This window comes from Enhydra lutris, unplaced genomic scaffold (genome assembly GCF_002288905.1).
Source record: "Enhydra lutris kenyoni isolate GAN:26980312 unplaced genomic scaffold, ASM228890v2 scaffoldscaffold7, whole genome shotgun sequence".
Taxonomy (NCBI): Eukaryota; Metazoa; Chordata; class Mammalia; order Carnivora; family Mustelidae; genus Enhydra; species Enhydra lutris.
Window position 1 is genome coordinate 33,676,644 of NW_019154091.1, and position 17,905 is coordinate 33,694,548.

At 42.2% G+C, this 17,905-nt stretch overlaps 1 protein-coding gene across 1 annotated transcript in view; it reads left to right on the forward strand.

The window, feature by feature from the left end:
- Positions 1 to 17,905, forward strand: part of LOC111142185 (glutamate receptor interacting protein 1) — a 231,027-nt gene that overhangs the window by 151,507 nt on the left and 61,615 nt on the right. The window contains exons 12-14 of the mRNA XM_022495196.1: positions 3,359 to 3,545; positions 4,127 to 4,272; positions 15,636 to 15,716. Of these exons, the coding sequence (XP_022350904.1) occupies positions 3,359 to 3,545; positions 4,127 to 4,272; positions 15,636 to 15,716 (414 nt within the window). The remainder of the gene's footprint in view (positions 1 to 3,358; positions 3,546 to 4,126; positions 4,273 to 15,635; positions 15,717 to 17,905) is intronic.

The window sequence follows — 17,905 nt, forward strand, 5'->3', positions numbered from 1 at the left end:
AAAGCCACTCGGGCAGCAATTTGAAGGCTGTTAGCATAAGACCAGAGACAAGGACCCAGGTTGTAAGTCTATAGTGATCTCTGTGAGCAATGGTGAGGGTCTCCTGCAGAGAGTAGATGAACTGGGGGCCTCCTCACGAAGAGAAAGTTAATCTGGCAATAATACGCAGAAAGTGTTGGGGAAGGACCAGAAACATGCGTGTTCAAATACTTTAAATAAAAATAGTAAAAGCCGGAATTGAAGCATTAACGGTAAGAAGGGAAAAGAGGATTTGTAGAGGTTATATTTTAGTGGTCATCTTGAAAGGACTTACTAGTCGATTGAATTTGAGACAATGGGGATGTTGGGAGTCCAAGCCTACTTCTGGATTTCAAGCCTGGTGAACTAGAAGTATGATGGTCCTATTCATAGAAACAATAGCAGGAATGAGAAAGAGAAAATGATTAACTCAATTTCTAAAACTTTGAGTTTGAAGAGTCAGTGAGATATTCTTGTGGATGGGATATCCAAGTCAGGAAATTCATCACTGGAGCCTGAGAGAAACCGGAGGGTTAGATTTGAGAAGATACACACAGAGGTCATATTACAGAAGTGTGAGAAGTGAGTGAGGGAAAGGAAAGGGGAGAAGGCTAAGAGAACCATGGGCAACTCTCTGCAGTGCAGAGAAGGCAAAGGGACTGAAAGGGGGTGGGAAAAGTCAGAAACTAAGAACAAAGCTTCATTGAAACCAAGAGAGTAATTTCAGAAAGAAAAGGATGGTTCCCAAGGCCAGTTGCTGCAGGGTAGTTGGAGTGGATAAGGCCATTGATTTTGGCAATCAGGAAGTCATCAGTGAGAGTAGATTCGGTAAAGGGTGAAGGGAGAGGCCAAGTTTAAAGCAGTTTTGGAATCAGTACAAAACCTATAGGGAGAGGTCAGAAAGCTAGGAGAGTGAGCAGGAAAGTTGGAAAAAGTGAGAAAAAATTTTATGGCACAAAATCACAGGGAGAGGAAACAGATAATATCAGAAAGGAGGAGCTGGCCTTGAAAGGGAAGGAAGGATACATCCTCCTGAAACAGGAAGAAAAAGGAAATGAGACCAGATAATGATACAGAGAAATCGAGGTGGAAAAGAATGTTTTTAAGGAACTCTTATAAATGAAAGAAATGAAGTAGGACTAAAGTTTGGTCCTTAAAGTGTTAGAAATGTTTGAGACAGATCCTATGAGAAATCAAATAATACATAACAGAAGATTCCAGGGCCCCATAGAGAATTGTGTGAATTCTTAGTGACTTTCTCTAGCACCCTTCAGCAAACTAGTAAGAGCAGTGGACTCGAGCAGATATCAAAGAGTATAGTGTATTAGACTATAGAAAATGTCATGAGGTTTAGGCATCTCTGATACCAGCAGATGCCTCATTGAAGTGGTCACCAGGGGTCCGAGTGGATTGTGGAGGGAAATGATGCTAGTAAAAGGCACTAGGTAAAGACAATAGCTTTCAAACTGGGTTCCCCAGATTCACACTTGAGGGATGGGGATGCCTCCTTTAGGGTCTCCTTTTCCTACCTCAGTACCTTCAGTAGCTCTGTTTTTATCTGGAATACAAAGGCATCCCTTACACACTTTCATTTGAAGTGGGGAGAGGGGATGGAAGCTATTGCTACCAAAACCATTTGAAAACCACTCGATTGGAAGACAAGTGAAAGAGAGGGCTAGAAGTCATCAAGAAGGGAAAGTTAGGTCCTAAGGACTGGGAGAGATGGCTAATAAGGTTGCATGATCAATAAGGAGGGTTCTGATATGAAGATCCCAGAGCGCTCTCCAGTTTGAAGGATGCTGGTGTCCAGCACAGGGCTCTGCTTATGGAGAGCTGAAGTTGGGTGGGATTGCCAATAATCAGCACCAGGAGAGCTAAAGAACCATAAACATAGTGCATTGTGTGTTGCCATCGTGTCAAAAATACTGAGGATATGGAAAAGCTATAGATCAGAGGAGGCAAATTAAGAGTCAAGCCCTGATGTCAGTGAAGAAATGGGAGGAAACAGGAAAAGTAGAAAAGTATGGGTTTGAAGGTGAGACAAAGGAGAAGTATGTACATAATATAGAACTTTAAAATAGAAGTGGCTTAAGGTAAAAACAAAAACAAAAACAAAAAAACAAAAACAACACCGGATGTGTGCAGCAAGAAGGGTTATGAACTCTTCTTTCTCCTTGCCCCATGCAGGGAAAGCGAAAAGAAAGTGGCTTCTGGTTGCAGCGAGTTTTGAGATATATGGTGTCAGCTAGTTTCAATTACAGTAAAGAGGCCAAAGGATCTCTTTTGGAGAAGTGACAGTCCAACATCAGACTGTTCAGAGAGCTTGCTCATAGAGAGTAAGGGAGGCAAGGGTCCCAGTGGGCAATGCTGATAGGCATCTAGGAGTGGAATGGCCTTTCCATGACCCAAACTAGGGATAGGAACAAGACAGAGATGGGTACCTGGGGCTTAGATGAGTATCAAAAGAATGGATGCAATAAGAGATGACAAAGTAGGCTGGAGATGCCACGAGATAGAATGAAGATCAAAGAGCTTAAATTGGGGGAAAGGAGAAATGTAAAGTTTCAACAATTCCATCATACCAACCCAATACTAGAATAAGGTTGATGACGAGCTCGTCCTCACCACTCCAGGAGCCAGACTTTTTCTTCAAAGCTGAAGGTCAGATTGTTTATAAAAAAAACCTTAAAGCTTAGGCACAAATGGATAGAGGGAAAAACGTATTAGACCAGTTAGCTCAACTCTTTTTTCATAGGAAAGAAATTAATGCCTTCCCCCAAGGTTACATAGCTGGTTGCCTGCTGATGGAGCCAGGATCAAAAGCCAGATACCCAGTCCCAAAGCTGTCCTCTGCCTACAGCTCCCACAACTGTCCCTGGTACCAGGGCTGAGTATGTGACTGAGTATGTAACACTGTGACTAAAATGTGATAGATATCGGGAGATTCCTTTATCTAGTTCAGCTCTGATGAAATTTTTGTCCAGAAGACCAAAGTATCACCTCCATCATTGCCAATGAGCTTTTTTTTTTTTTTTTTCCCCAAAGACATGATCTGTGTCAGAAATGCTGGTCTTCTGGGACGCCTGGGTGGCTCAGTTGGTTAAGCATCCAACTCTTGATTTCAGCTCAGGCCATGATCTCAGGATCTTGAGATCAAGCCCTGCATCCCACTCTGTGCTGGGCTTGGAGCCTGCTTGAGATTCTCTCTCTCTTCCCCCTTCCTTTCTCTCTCTCTCTCTCTCTCTCTCTCTCTCTGTCTAATAATAAGAAAAGAAAGAAATGCTGGTATTCCTTGTGCTTGCCTCAACCCAAAGTCATTTTTTTGTGTTTGTTCCTCTAGTGTCATTAGCCTCCAGCACAGTGGGTTTGGCTGGGCAGGTCGTTCACACAGAAACCACAGAAGTTGTGCTGACAGCAGATCCTGTCACAGGATTTGGGATCCAACTGCAGGGCAGTGTGTTTGCCACGGAGACGCTCTCTTCTCCACCTCTGATTTCCTATATTGAAGCTGACAGCCCAGCAGAGAGGTAAGACACCCTTTCACAGCATCTCTCTCTGTGCATTTCTTGTGCCGGCTATCTCTGACTAGCTAATAAATTATGGAACAGTGCTCAATGCAGGAAATGCAGGATGTAATGAACTCTCTGTTTGACCAATAAAATTTTATGTTCTTGATAAGATTTGAGAAGAATAATGAGCACAGATGCCTTTATCTGGCAGATTTTTGTCCATCAGGGACTGGTGGCCATATTAACTAAAAGGGAAAGAACATCTCTAAAGTTCAAACTTTATTATAATAATTTCTCTGCTGTGCGGGGACTGTACATTCACCATTACTTTATATTGATCCAGATCCGATTATAAGAATACCACAGTGCTAAATTATGAATCACTTCTCTGGGATACATCGAGACTCCCTCACATTTGTAGCCGTCAAATGCAAGAGGGCAGGACCTTGCAGTTGATCTCATATGATGCCCACAGCATTGAATAAACAAAACCAAATGGGTATGCTATTTCACAAGGATCAAACAAAATAGATTTGGCAACATCCACCTGATAATTACCTGCTCTGTCTACAACCTCTAACATGTGGTTCTAAATATAGATGTGGGGTGCTACAGATCGGAGACAGAGTGATGGCCATTAATGGGATTCCGACTGAAGACAGCACCTTTGAGGAAGCCAACCAGCTCCTCCGAGACTCTTCAATCACAAGCAAGGTCACACTGGAAATCGAGTTTGATGTCGCAGGTATGATCATATATTCGCAAGTCAGCTGCAAAGTTGGCAGTGGATTGTGTGTGAATTATATGGATTATGTGGTAGAAGTGGAACTATTTTTTTTATATACCAAACACATTTTTGTTTAGGAGATTTGGGGTATCATTTTGTATTGAGCATTGTTTTTGTACTATTCATTAAAGTGTCACCATAAGAACAGTTGAAAAGAAATGTGACAAAATGAATAAGTAATAGCTACTATAAGGGTGATAAAAAAATCACATAGCCTGTATTCTTCCAGATTTGCCCTTATATGCCAGAGAAGCCATATTCTTCTGTCACGCAGACAAGAAAAGCCTCTCTTTGACCCTTCCTGCTGCAAAGTTTGGTAGGGAACAATGAAAATTCATTAGGTGGATTTATATAAGCACAGTTGGTAAATATTTGGTCTCTAGTGTTAAAAAGAAAACTGCAACAGACACTTGTTAAAAACAAGGAAGGCTTTCTTCAGGACTATTTCAAGAGAAATCAAGACTTGGATAGGGAAGAGAAATTGAATTTAAGTTCAAAAACAGTAAGGACAGCTGGGAATGTAAGGCCACCAAGCAAGGGAAGGGTGAGGGAGTCATGGAATGGAAACTGACTAACAGGAACTTACTTCGATATCGAGGGTGTGGAGATAAGGAATTTGATGGTCTATTCAAGGGTGCAGAGATTCTCAATAAACTGACTGAGCAGGATTCTTACTAAAACGGGGCTAAGCAGGCCATGGACTAGGCCAAAGACAAGGCCTGGTTGAGAAGAGGAGCCTGATATAAGTTTGGTCAGGAAGGGAATCCTTGTCAGTAGCTAACAGGTGTGTGAGTTATAGAGGTGGGTGCCAGTTTCTATTTAATAAAATTGTCTTCACACAGTGAAGAGCCAATAATCTTTACCAATCACTAAAGATGTGCCTTCGGACATAGAGATTGCATTATCCCAACAAATACTTGCTGAGTGTTCACTGGGGGTCCATTGGAGATGAAACAGTAGACAAGGAGTGAAAAAAAATCCCTTTCCTGGTGAAGCTTGTGGTATTACAGAAAGTTGATTTTTAAGTTAACAAATATCAATGGAAGCAATAATTAGTGCTCTGAGGAAAATAAAGCAGAAAGGGGAATTAGAGGATGACTGTGGGGAGCTATTTTCATGGGATGACTCTTGGAGGAAGTCATATTTGACCTGAGATTTGACGGTTGGGAAGGAGCCAGCTCTGTGGGAGTATGGGAGCAGAGTACTCCAGGTAGAAGGAACAGCCAGTGTAAAAGACTTGAGCCAGAATAATAAGCTGGGTGGGTTTGGCTGGGTGGCTCTTACCGAGGTGCCTGGGTAGCTCAGTCACTTAAGTGTCCGACTCTAGATTTCAGTTCAGGTCATGATCTTATGGTCATGGGATCAAGACCCACATCAGGCTCCACAATAGTGGGGAATTAGCTTCAGATTCTCTCTCTCCCTCTGGCCCTCCCTCCACTCACATGGGCGTGCATGCTCACACACACACTCTCAAGTAAGTAAATGAGTCTTTAAAAGGGTGAGGAGGGACGCTTACTGTAGCATAAGGAAGTTGGGAATGGGGATTAGATTTGATGTTGGAGATGGGGTGAGAGAGATTAGAAGGGGCCAATTAATGCAGTGCCTTGGTATAAAGAATTTATATTCCAAATGTAATGATATCATGGAGCGTTTTATGGACAGTAGTGAGTTATCCTGATGGATGTGTTAGAGATCCTTCTGAAATGAGAAGGGACAATTGCAGGAGCAGAAAACCTAGTTAGAGAGTTGCAGGGGTTGGATAGGTAAACAATGATGGCAGCTTGGACAAGGTGGTAGAGCTAGAGATAGTGACCAAGAGTGAAATTTAGGACATGGCTTGAAGCAGGGCTCACAGACCTCGCTTATGGAATGAATATGGAAGATGAGAGAAAGGGAAGATCATGGATGACTCCTGAGGTGAAAGGGTCAGTAATTGAGTAAATAGTGATGACTTTAAGGAGAGGAAGACTTGAAGAATGGAAATTTGAGGATGACAACAAATTCTATTTTAGACCTGAATTGGTAAACCCACTGCCAATTCTAGGGGGGAAAGTACAAGCAGATCCTTTCCTGAATTCAAAAGACAATTGTCGAGCACCAGTCTCTAAATGCTAGGCACTGTGTTACCTTCAGATCATTTAAAGGGAAAATATAAAGGATAAATATCCTCTAAGTGCTCAGAATCAATTAGACAAGAGCAAGAACTGTTGCAAGATAAGAACAGACTTACTGAGTGTGTGTTGCCACTGGAATGTAAAAGGATGGGCCCAGGGTACCTCCAACAATACCTCCTGGAGCCTAGGATGGGCGGGGGAGGTGTCTGGGCCAGAGAGCAGCCCTGACGGGGGACCACCTGTCAGTGATTAGTAAAGTCTTTGGAATACAGGCGAGCACTAAGGAATGAGTGACAGGAAGGAGGGGATTCTGCCTGAGGAGAGATTAAACTAAAATTGAAAGGGGAAGGATGCTAGCAAAGGAGATAATGAAGATGCAGTCTGAGAAGGGGAAGGAGAATCAAAAAAGGTAGCATTTTGGAAACCAAAGCAAGAATTTCAAGGTCATGGTCAATAGCATAAAGAATTTCAGAGAATTCAAGTAGTATAAGGCAGGAAGGGTCTGCTGTATGTGGCAATTAGGAAAAAGCACATTGCAGAGCAGTTTCAGGGAACTGAAGTGCCCAAGTCAGACTAGTAAACTGAGGGGTGAGGAAAGGGTGGAGAACTACAGACAAGCTATGCTTGCTTTCTGCCAGGGAGCTGGGTTTTGGAACAGAGTATGGCCAGACAAATGCAGTGAATGGATAAAAAAGATGGAGGCCACTGTGGACTTCTCTTTTTAGAACTGCTCCAGCATTTCATTACATACTGGACGCTCCTTTATACCTCCTTATCCTCCACCCAGTGGTTCTCAGTCAAAATCAGTTTTGCCCTAGGGAACATGTGGCAATGTTAGGAAGTGTAGCTGTGGATGAAAAAAGATGGGATAAACGATAGAGGGGGCTTCAGGGTCCAAAGGGGAGGTATTTTGTTTTGTTGTTTTGTTTTGTTGCTACTGGAGAGATCTGAGCACGTTTGTGGCCTAAAGTAAATGAAGGAGAAATTAGATAACTGATGAGTATGGGTCCCTAAAGGGATGAGAGGAGACGTTATCTAGAACATAGGTAGGCCTAAGACAGAAGGTTGGCAGCTGCCTCTTGTGAGTTTAAAGAGAAGGATGTGAGAATATAGGTACATTTTTATCTGTGTTTAGGGTTTCATGTAAGAACTGTCAATCGAAGGTAAAAAGATAAGCATCTTGGGGAGTTGAAAAGAGTGATAGTTTAGAATACCTAATGGGGAAATGAGTGAGAAAGCTAGCCAGACTCCTGTAAAGGGATTTTCAAGCTGCGCAATGGACCAGGCAGAGTCCAGCAGCTCCAAGTGGATAGCCCTGTCAACCTGTTATGGTCAAGTAGTTCTTGGTCAGGTGACCTTAGCTACTGAGGAATAACAGTAGAGGTGGTGGGCAGTTAGACTGAGCCAGAGATGGAGATTTCTGGAGAAGTTTCAACAGGAAGAAAACTAAAGTCACAGTGGGTAAAATTGTTCCAGGAAGAGCACATGAGTAAATATGGTGACAACCTCAGACATCACGATAATATTTATCAAATGCTTGCTCTATAGCATGTCACTCCTCTAAGCACTGTGTATTAGCTCACTTATAACAGCAGTGGAGGTTACTATGATTACTATGAAAACTGAGGCCCACATAGTGACTGGTAGGGCTGGGATTTTCACCCAAAGGACACGCTCTAACCACTGGACACAGGTTGCAGAGGGGAAGTCAATAATGGAGTCACGTGATAGACTGGGGAGAAGGGGAGGACTGAAGAATCTAGGAGTATTCAGGAAGAGAAATGGGCATACCAAGAGAAAGTTGAGAAGGGAGCCAATGGCAGGAGACTGAGTCAAAGTGGCATATTAGAGCTTAGGATTTCAGAGGTCAAGAAAGGCTCAGGGTAGCAGGCCGCTGAAGTGATATAGAGTGGAGGTGAATATTAGTCAACCAGAGGTCTGGGAATTGGAAATACAGTGTAAAGGAAAGACCTTGCATACCATGGGATTTCCCAGAAGGAGGGTGTGACTTGGAATGAGGAAAGGAATATGAACTAGCTGCTCTTGACACGCCAGACGCAATCCTATCAAAGGATCTCTGCAGTTTCCCCCACCTGTAGCTCTTCCCCACCATGTTCAGGTGGTCTGCTCACTTCCTTCAGGTCTTTGCTCAAATATCACTTGTTCAGAGAATCATTTCCTCACCATCTATCACTTTGTCCCCTTTCTCAGATTTATGGTTCTTCTTAGCCTTTCTCATGCTCCGATGTTATATTGTGGATTTATTTATTGTCTTGTCTTCTCCAGCAGAAAAAAATCTATGCTGTCAGGGACTTTGTGCCTTCTGTTCATGAATGTATCCCAGCCCCTAGAATAGTGCTTGGAATGCAGGAGACTCTCAGCCGAGATGCGGTGAATGAATGAATGAAGTACAGTTACCTCTCCTGAGGGACTGGAACCAGGAATTTCAGTTTGCATCCAGAACTGGTCCCATACCCACTATTTCTCTGGGGTTCCGGTCTCTCCGTGCTGCATGTTTCTGCATATCTGCTCTATTTGTCTCTGCACAAGTTCTTTCTGACTTTTGAGTGTACTTGATTGCCCCATCTTTGCCAAGACCAGCCAGTTCAAATTTCTAATTCTTAGATTTGGTTCATCACAGCTAAGCAGGAATCTGGTAGAAGGACCCTGTAAGAATCAGTCAGGTGGTGGCGAGGGTATGGTTTTCAAAGGAGGCTGTCCGCAAGCCCCAGAATGCCCTCACTACAAGCACACAACATTAGTGGTGAAGTAACTCTTCCGATCCACTACCTTCATTTATTTATAAATGGGGAAATTGAAGTTTGGGTGGGGAAACTCAAGGTCATACAGCAAAGTGAATAGTAGATCCCAGATCTGTTGACTTGCACCCTGTCTTTTTCATATCATGTTACACTGCCTCTTCAAAGAGATGTCAGAGTTTCCAGCATGAAAGAGCAGGGTTTCTGAACCTATGCTCTACTGTCATTGTTTGTCAAGGGGAGGTGGCTATCCTGCCCACTGTAGGAGGTTGGGTGGCATTTACTTGAAACACTCCCATTATGAATGGCCAGCACGATCTGACCTCTTCCATAAGCAGTCTCTAAGTATTTACTTGTGCTATAAATGCATTTTTGTTTTATGTGTATCCTCAATATTTATTCATTGCTTAACCCATTCTTAATATATATGTATACTTTAATGTTTGTTGATTAAATACTTTAATATCCTTGGTTTAGGCTCCTAAGAAATAGAAACTATGTCTAGTAAATTCACTTTATTCAGTACCAAACTTGCCTGAATAAGAGACAGGAAAAAAGGGACTTAAGGTCTTCTCCCCTGTCCTGGTTGTTCCATAATTCAGTCCATTTCAAATGGATAGAAATGATGTAGACTAGGGCCAGAAAACAATCTGCTCCCATGCTATCATTCTCTCTTCCCTTGTTCATGGCTGATCTCACTAATTGATTTCAGTATTCTCCTGCTGAGCCCAGACACAACATCAGAATCTCCAAAATAACACTCTAGCTAGTCATTACCAGTCTACTGGCATCTGTTGGAAACTGCTGGAATCAGAAAGAGGGTTTTTTTTTAGCCATTTGAGAACTTGGAACATTGATAGGAAATATCTGGGCATGAGCGATTTCAAGACTGCCCTATCTTTCTGGATTCACTCCTAATTGTACAGGCGTGGGCCACCTATTTCTAAAATTCTTCCTCAAAAGTATATTTTACCCAGATATTTATTCCCAAGCTACTTGTCTCAGAGATTAGCCACTTCTACTTTATAAATATTTTAAGTGATATAGAGTGTTTAAAAAGCTTGACTGCGAGTACACTCTTGCCTAAATCTCTCTTTATTTATTTTTTTTTTTTTCTAAATCTCTCTTTAAATGGGTACTACTGTGCAAACAACACTGTGATAACATTTACGGAATTCTTTTCAAAGCTGGAATGATTCATAGCCTCATCACTCTAAAAAACAAAAGTTTAATTTTTTTTATATTTCTTTACCATACATATTTACCATATATATAATATATACATATTACATATATAATAATATGTAAAAATATATATTAATATTTCCTTTACCGTACGTATAATTTTATAAAGCTATACTCATAATAATATATGCACAATTTACATTTTGCCTTTTTTCAATACTGTCTTTTAAATACCAGTCTAAAAAATCATAAATACTTGAAGATTCTGCTTTCATTTTGAAGTTATTTTGTTGGAAAAGATGCAGGTCAGTTCTGGAAAGAAGTTCCAGTGAAAATGCTGTCAAATGATGTTTGTCATCATTACTAGAGCCCCCAGTGTTTTCCTCTGAGTTGGGGGAGGGATTAAGCATTTACATTTACCACCCCCCCCATAAAATCTCTTAATTTTTCGAATCTCACAAGAATGTCCAGGTTAATGAATTATGATGCAGTGATTATCTTACTGTGCCAACAACGAATGCTTCAGGCAGAAAAAGCGGGCCAGTTGGAAAGAAGGGCGCCTTTGTTTACCCAAATGTGTTTTTAATTATAGTATTAACAAAGATAAAGCAAAATGAGGGAAGCACAAAATAATCACATGGGAGTCTAACTAAAATAAACATTCTATTTACTTACTCTAAACCTATTGTTTCTCCAAACATCTTTTTTGCCTCTTTACTAGTATTTCATTAAGAAACACCAAATTACATATGGTTTTGCTTTACCCACCAAATAACTGTGTAGGCAAAAAAATTACCAAATATAAAATAAGTCATGTTGGTATTTAAAGATTAAAATGAAGCCACAGCTGATCAAAGAGATTCATTTGTTGATATTTGTTCATCACTATGAATATTTCAAATCTTATGTAGTCAAACATGATTCATTACTGTTTTCCGGGAAGTGATAACATCTCCTCCAGTGTCATTAACAATGTTAATCTTGGTCAAGGTTCCCTGCATTAAAAATGTATAAAAGCAAAATGTTGCTATGGTAACTTTTCTAGATCAATGATTCCTGGCCCTTAGGGTTGCAAGATCTTATTTGTATAGCGTCATGAACAAGCTGTTCCGCACCTACAGGAATACAAGTATACATACATACAAGCATGCCATATTCTCCCCTCCCCTTTCACGGAGGATTTTGGTAAAAAGCACATAACACTAAAACAAACATACATGAAATGAGTTCCATAATGAGCGAAGCTGTTTGTGCCTCTAAAGCTTCTTATGCATTTACGTATGGGCCACTTGTGTGCTTTATCTGGGTGATCAAATTCCTAATACTCCCATGTACACTTCCATGGAGGCATTCTGCTTTTAGTTCCTATCCTGTTGCCTCTGCTAGACCAATGTGTTCATCAGAGATGCTTCAGTTGCAAGCAACAGACATGCCCTGAGCTAAAGGAGACAGAGAGGGGACATTTACTGGAAGCACACAGGAGTTTCACAGCCGGGAAGGACAGGATAGCCCCCAGGAAGGCCTAGAACCAGACAGGAGGGCTTTCAAGGCCAAGTACAGCCGCTCTCCAAGACCTCATGCATGCTCCTCCTCTACGCCTCATTGTTTTTCCCTTCTTTCCCCAGACCAGCTGTTGGTGCGGATGGGCAAAATGGGGCCACTTCAAATGCCCTCTCTGCCCCCGGTCTGCATGCTAATTCCACATTTGTAAACTGTTACTTTAGGGGTGGGAAGAAGGGGGCAATTAGCCTTCCATTTCCAGAAGGAGGCATGTAGAGGACTTAGGGGTGAGATGGAGGGAAGACCCAGATTTGAGGAATATTTTTGAAGTAAGTATTTATGATACCTGGAGCCTCCAAGATGAGGAAATAAAGCACACCTACATGTTGTTACTTACCTCATTTCTTTTTCTACACCAATGTAGAAAACTAGCCAACTAGCCAGTCTTTTTGAAATCTGTTAGGGGAAATAATTTTGTCGATCTCAAGTCTTATTGGGAAATGGAAGGGTACAAATTTTTTTTTTTTTTTTTAAGATTTTACTTACTTATTTTTGTGAGAGAGAGAGGGAGAGAGAAGGAGAGCACAAGCGGGAAGGGGCAGAGGGAGAACAGGCTCCCCACTGAGCAAGGAGCCTTGTGTGGGACTCAATCCCAGGACTCTGGGATTACGACCTGAGCTGAAAGCAGATGCTTAACCCACTGAGCCACCCAGGTGCCTAAGGGTACAAATTATTAATGAATAAACAAACAAATCTATATGGATCCTCTCCAGTATATCAGAGTGTTAGCTGAGGACAACAGTGAAGCCAAAAACATCCACTCACAGTCTGTGACACTCACAGAAGAGTTAGGAAGAGTGGGAGGTGCTAAGCGAAATAAGTCAGTCAGAGACAAATACCATATGATTTCACTCATGTGTGGAATTTAAGAAACAAAACAAACGAAGAAAGTAGGAAAGAGAGAGAGAGAGAGAGACTAAGAAACAGCCTCTTAACTGTAGGGAATAAACTGACGGTTGGTTACCAGAGGGGAGGTGGGTGGAGGGATGAAGGAAATAGGTGAAGGGGATTGGGGCGGCGGGGTGCACTTGACATGAGTACCAGGTGTTGTATGGAAGTGTTGACTCACTAAATTGTACACCTGAAACTAACATTATGCTGTATGTTAACTAACTGGAACTTAAATAAAAACTTTAAAAATGAAAGACAAGTGCGAGGGGCTGGGAGAAGCAGCAACCCCCCTAGCTTTCTTGGGAAGTGGGCAAAGCACAGGAAGGAGAGAACAGGCCCAAAAGGGTAGACTTGCTTTTACTGAGCACAATAGCAGGGACTGTGAGGGACAGCCTGGGGACCCCCCCCCCTTTTTTTTTTTACAGGTGGCATTCTAAAAGCCTAGAGGGCCCAGAGAAATCAAATTTTTATTGTGTTTTCCAGTTTAACAGTCTATGGCAAATCTTGGAAGTCTTAATAGCCTGTGGCAAAATTGGAAGATGAGATTCTGGTCTTGTAAGATTTACTGCCTGCATTTCATCTGGGAAAGAATAAAAGGCCTGGAAGAGCAAGTTAAGGCAGAAGAAGGGAGTACTCCAGCTCTGTTTCCATGAGGCCAACCCAACTTTTCACCCATGCTTTGCAGTGACAGGAAATGTGTTAAATATGGGATTTGCAAATTGAACCAGGGGCCCCATAGTTGTTGTCAATCCCTGCTGTGTAGGCTGGGGAGCTAGCATTGAGCACAATAAAGCAGTAAAAATGGTTGAGCTCCCCATCCCACAGGCCTCCCCTTATGCTAATGCTTCCCCTGTCTGCCCCTTCCACCCCTTTCCAAAACCTTCCAGAAAGGATTACAGTCATCAGCAGCTTAGTGTGAATAGATGTTATCTCTTCAGAGGATATTTTCTTTTTAACCTTATCTCTAATTGAAGGTTTCCCAGACTGTTAAAGGAATTTGAAGAAGAGTATACTTAAGAATTTGTAGCAGTTCTTTCTTTTCTCAAATACTGGTCAAGCCCTAGTAAAATCAACTTAGCTCAATCCACGGTTGCGTTTCAACGGGGCACGCTGGTTCTCGTTCTATTGCAACCTTGGAAGTGCTTGGCCAGTGTCTGAGCCCACCTTCACCCTGTTCCAGTGCCCCCTGCCCTCTTGCTCCTCCTTGGGACCTCCTGGAGCTCCCAGGATCCAGAAATTAGAGGGCAGTTGGGGCCTCCTGGGGTCCTGTGTTCCAACCCCACAGGCAGCATCTGGTCTGAAAGGCTGAGAAATACTTTGAGCATCGCTCTTGTTTCTACCTCTTGTTTCTACACTCTTGTTTTCACTCTTTATAGTACAAATTAAGGCACCTCCCTAACCCCCCAAATCAACAACCATCACATTGTAAGGGCCTGCTTAGCCAGAGCGATTTCATATCATTAAACAGTGATTTTGTTGTTCATGCAGTAAAACTTAAACTGACCCTGCCCCCCACCAGGGGAACTTACTTAAAAGCAAGTCCGGGAAACCAGTGAAATACAGTCGACCAGTCCCTGATAACAGAGCCCAAATACAAGGGCGGGTCAGGTCAGGTGGAGATAACAGAGCCGGAACGCAGGGATGAGTCGGGCCAGGTGGAGACCTCCAATCAGTGGGGCGCGCAAACTGTCTCCCTGGCTACCAAGGAGTGTGGGCTCCACCTTTTGGGCACCTTCTGGGTACCAATTCTGACCAAGGTGATAGGCTAGTTCAAATAGCTACTATGGGGTGAATTGTAATTCAACTGACCACCCCTGTGTGACCTAGCATGACTGCGCAGATTTCTCTGTGTGTTACAATCTCATTGGCCACCTGTGTGTGGCCAGGCTCAACCACATGGCCTTTGCTCTATTAAAGTTAGTCTGTGAGGCTGGGGGTCGCTTGCTCTCTCTGTAAGAGGCGGCCCTGACCAGTCGGTTTGATTCTCAATGCTTGGCGTGAAATAAAGCTTTGCTTGACCTTCCCTTTGTATCAGTCTCGCTCCTTTGATCACGGACCTAACAACATCAAACTGAAATTTCTCCCAAAACCTATTTCTCCAGCTACCTTCAAACAACAGTTGAAGACAAAGTATTGCAGAATAGGTTAACTCTGGGGAAACATGGCTGTAGAGGAAAAAAGATAACCAGACCTGTGGTTCTTAAATGTTGGTGTGCCTAAGAATCACCTGGAGAACATGCTTAAAATGCTAATTTCTAGGTTTTATCTTCAGAAATTCTGATTCTATAGATCTGGGATGATTCAGGAATCTGTATCTGTGGGACACCTGGGTGGCTCAGTGGGTTAGGTGTCTGCCTTCGGCTCAGGTTGTGATCCCAGGGTCCTGGGATTGAGCCCCACATTGGGCTTCCTACTCGAGAGACGGAGAGCCTGCTTCTCCGTTTGCCTGCAGCTCCCCCTGCTTGTGCTCTCTCTCTGGCAAGTGAATGAATGCAGACATGCATGTATGGAATCTGTTTCTGTAACTTGCATTCCAGGTGAATTTGGCCCAAAGGTTGCCCAAATGACACCTCACTAATGCTGAGCTCAGGTGTTGCCATGAACAAAACATAGCTGCCTTGGGGTAGGACATCTTTTCTTCACCAGAAGCATAACTTACCAGGATTTTACAGGCATTTGCCTTCCTTCAGTTCCTTCAACTTTAACTCCAGATGCTCATGATACAAGAATTCTTGACACAGTTTCATTGACTGGTGCTCCATGCTTCCTGGTCGCCTACAAACATCCTCTCTTCTCTGTTTTGAAATTCCAGAGTCTGTCATCCCAAGTAGTGGGACATTTCATGTGAAGCTCCCTAAGAAGCACAGTGTGGAACTTGGAATAACCATAAGTTGTAAGTAAATGTGACTCCCTTTAAAATGTAGAGTTTTAAAAAGACATTAGAAAATGGTGTTGTTGAATGACTTAGAGGTTGACAGAAGTTTCTGAAGTGTCATTGACAAGTTTCTAATTCACATTACACATGTGCGGAGCCTCTCCCCCTCCCTCCCTTAACTAGCTGTGTGAATAGGGCAAGTGACTTAAATTCCCTCCAATCTTAGGTTTCTTCATCTGTAAAATGGAAATAAGGCTATCTACAAGATATAGGATTATTTGAAGTGTGAAATAAAAGAACATATTGTTTATACCTAGTCTAGTCCAAGGCAGGTAATGAGGACTCAATAAATGTGTCTCACCATTTATCCAATCATCTAACCATGAATGATTAGATGAGCGTAGAAGTGCATATACGTTCTCTACATTTTAGTATATTGTGGGTTAAGTTTTCACAATAATCTGTTTAACTAATAAAAATCACGCTTATTTCAAGACAATGCTCCTGTCTGTCCACTATGCATCTAAAAGCTATTTTGCAAGACTAAAAATAATCTCTCTTTATTTAGTAACTTTTGGAATTCCTGCATGGTCCAAGACGTCTGGGTAACCAAACCAAAAAGAAAAGCAGAACATATAAATGTGTTAAATTCCCTCCTTTCCTCGAGCTCTAGATTTATAACTGTTTTGGTAAAACAGCTTTGAGAAACATTTATAGAATGTGAATTGAAGTTTTTATGCTTTTACTATCCATAAACTGAGTTTGTCCACAAATACCCCCAAGAAAATGAAGCAAATGATTAATGCGTAAACACCAAAGAAGCAGTGTTTGTGACCAAGGAGTGGTCCCTTCAAGAAAGAGCGATGAGCTCACGTGAAGTGCCTCATTACACACTATTGGATCCCACTTATGTCAGGGGTCAAGGCAAAAATAGTTCGCAGCTGGGCTGGTATGAAATGGGGGCCGTCCACTTCAACTTTGACAATATCAGTGTAACACTGAAAATGAAATTTGGGGTATAACCAACACATCAGACAGATCTAGTGCAGCCAAGAAAATAGTGGAACTACAATACAGAATAAATGTAAAGAGCAAGAAGCCACATGCACGAGAGAGTGCTCGCACCCACGTCCTGAACCCCTGTACGGCCTCCTGAGAGAAGAGGAGGACTGATGTGTCTCCATGTCTTCTCCACTAAGCAGAAAGATGAGATGGGGTTTTGGAGACTCCAGACCTATTCTAGGTACAACTGAAGTCATTTGTGCCTTTAATCGGATCACTGAGCCTCTCAATTTTTTCATTCTGGAACAAAGAGAGTATGCCATTGTTCTGTCAACAGCGGTGGTTACTGAAATAAAGGGAGAGCTCATCAGAACATACTATTCTAAAAATATTTGGGACTCAGGGTGGCTGCCGAAACCCCCACGTTACTTTAAGACTGCTTTCATTTATTCTATTTATTCCACTCCATTGATTGATTCCGTCAGTACTGGCTGCGAAAGCAGTCTCCTTCCGAGGAGTGTATAACCGTCCGGCTGCGTACAGGTGTCCTGCCTTCCATTCTATTCTTTCTTCCCTTCGCTTGCGTGAAATAAATGCGTTCCGAGTGCCTAGGATGCCTAGAACCTATGCTAAGTTTTGAAAACACACTCCCTGTCCTTAGAGATACTTACGGCTAGTGAGTCCGCTGGAGACACCCACAGCTGGGAAGCCTATTGCCACATAATCGTTTTCCTTCCAAATTTTAATTGGGAAAATGGTCTTTTTTTAAAAAAAAATAGATTTATTCTTAAAAATTGATATATGTAAGGGGAGGAGGGTAGGTAGATGGATAAAATGGGTGAAGGGGAGAGGGAGGTACAGCTTCGGTTATGGAATGAATAAGTCACAGGAATCACAGGAATAAAAGGGACAGCACGGAGAATGGAGTCAGTGGTGTTGTAAGAGCATTGCATGGTGACAGGTGATAGCTACACGCTGGTGAGCCTAGCGTAGCATGTAGACTTGTCGAATTGCTATGTTTTACACCTGACACCAATGTAATATTGTGTGTCCACTAACTTCAATTAAAGAAAAAATTGACATACATAAAAATACAACTATAAAGGAGAGTCCCCATTCAAAAACTGATCCTGTGATGTATTCCTCTTTTAAAGTCAATATTTAGATGCTCCATTTGTTTGAAGTATATTCATGTATACACAAAC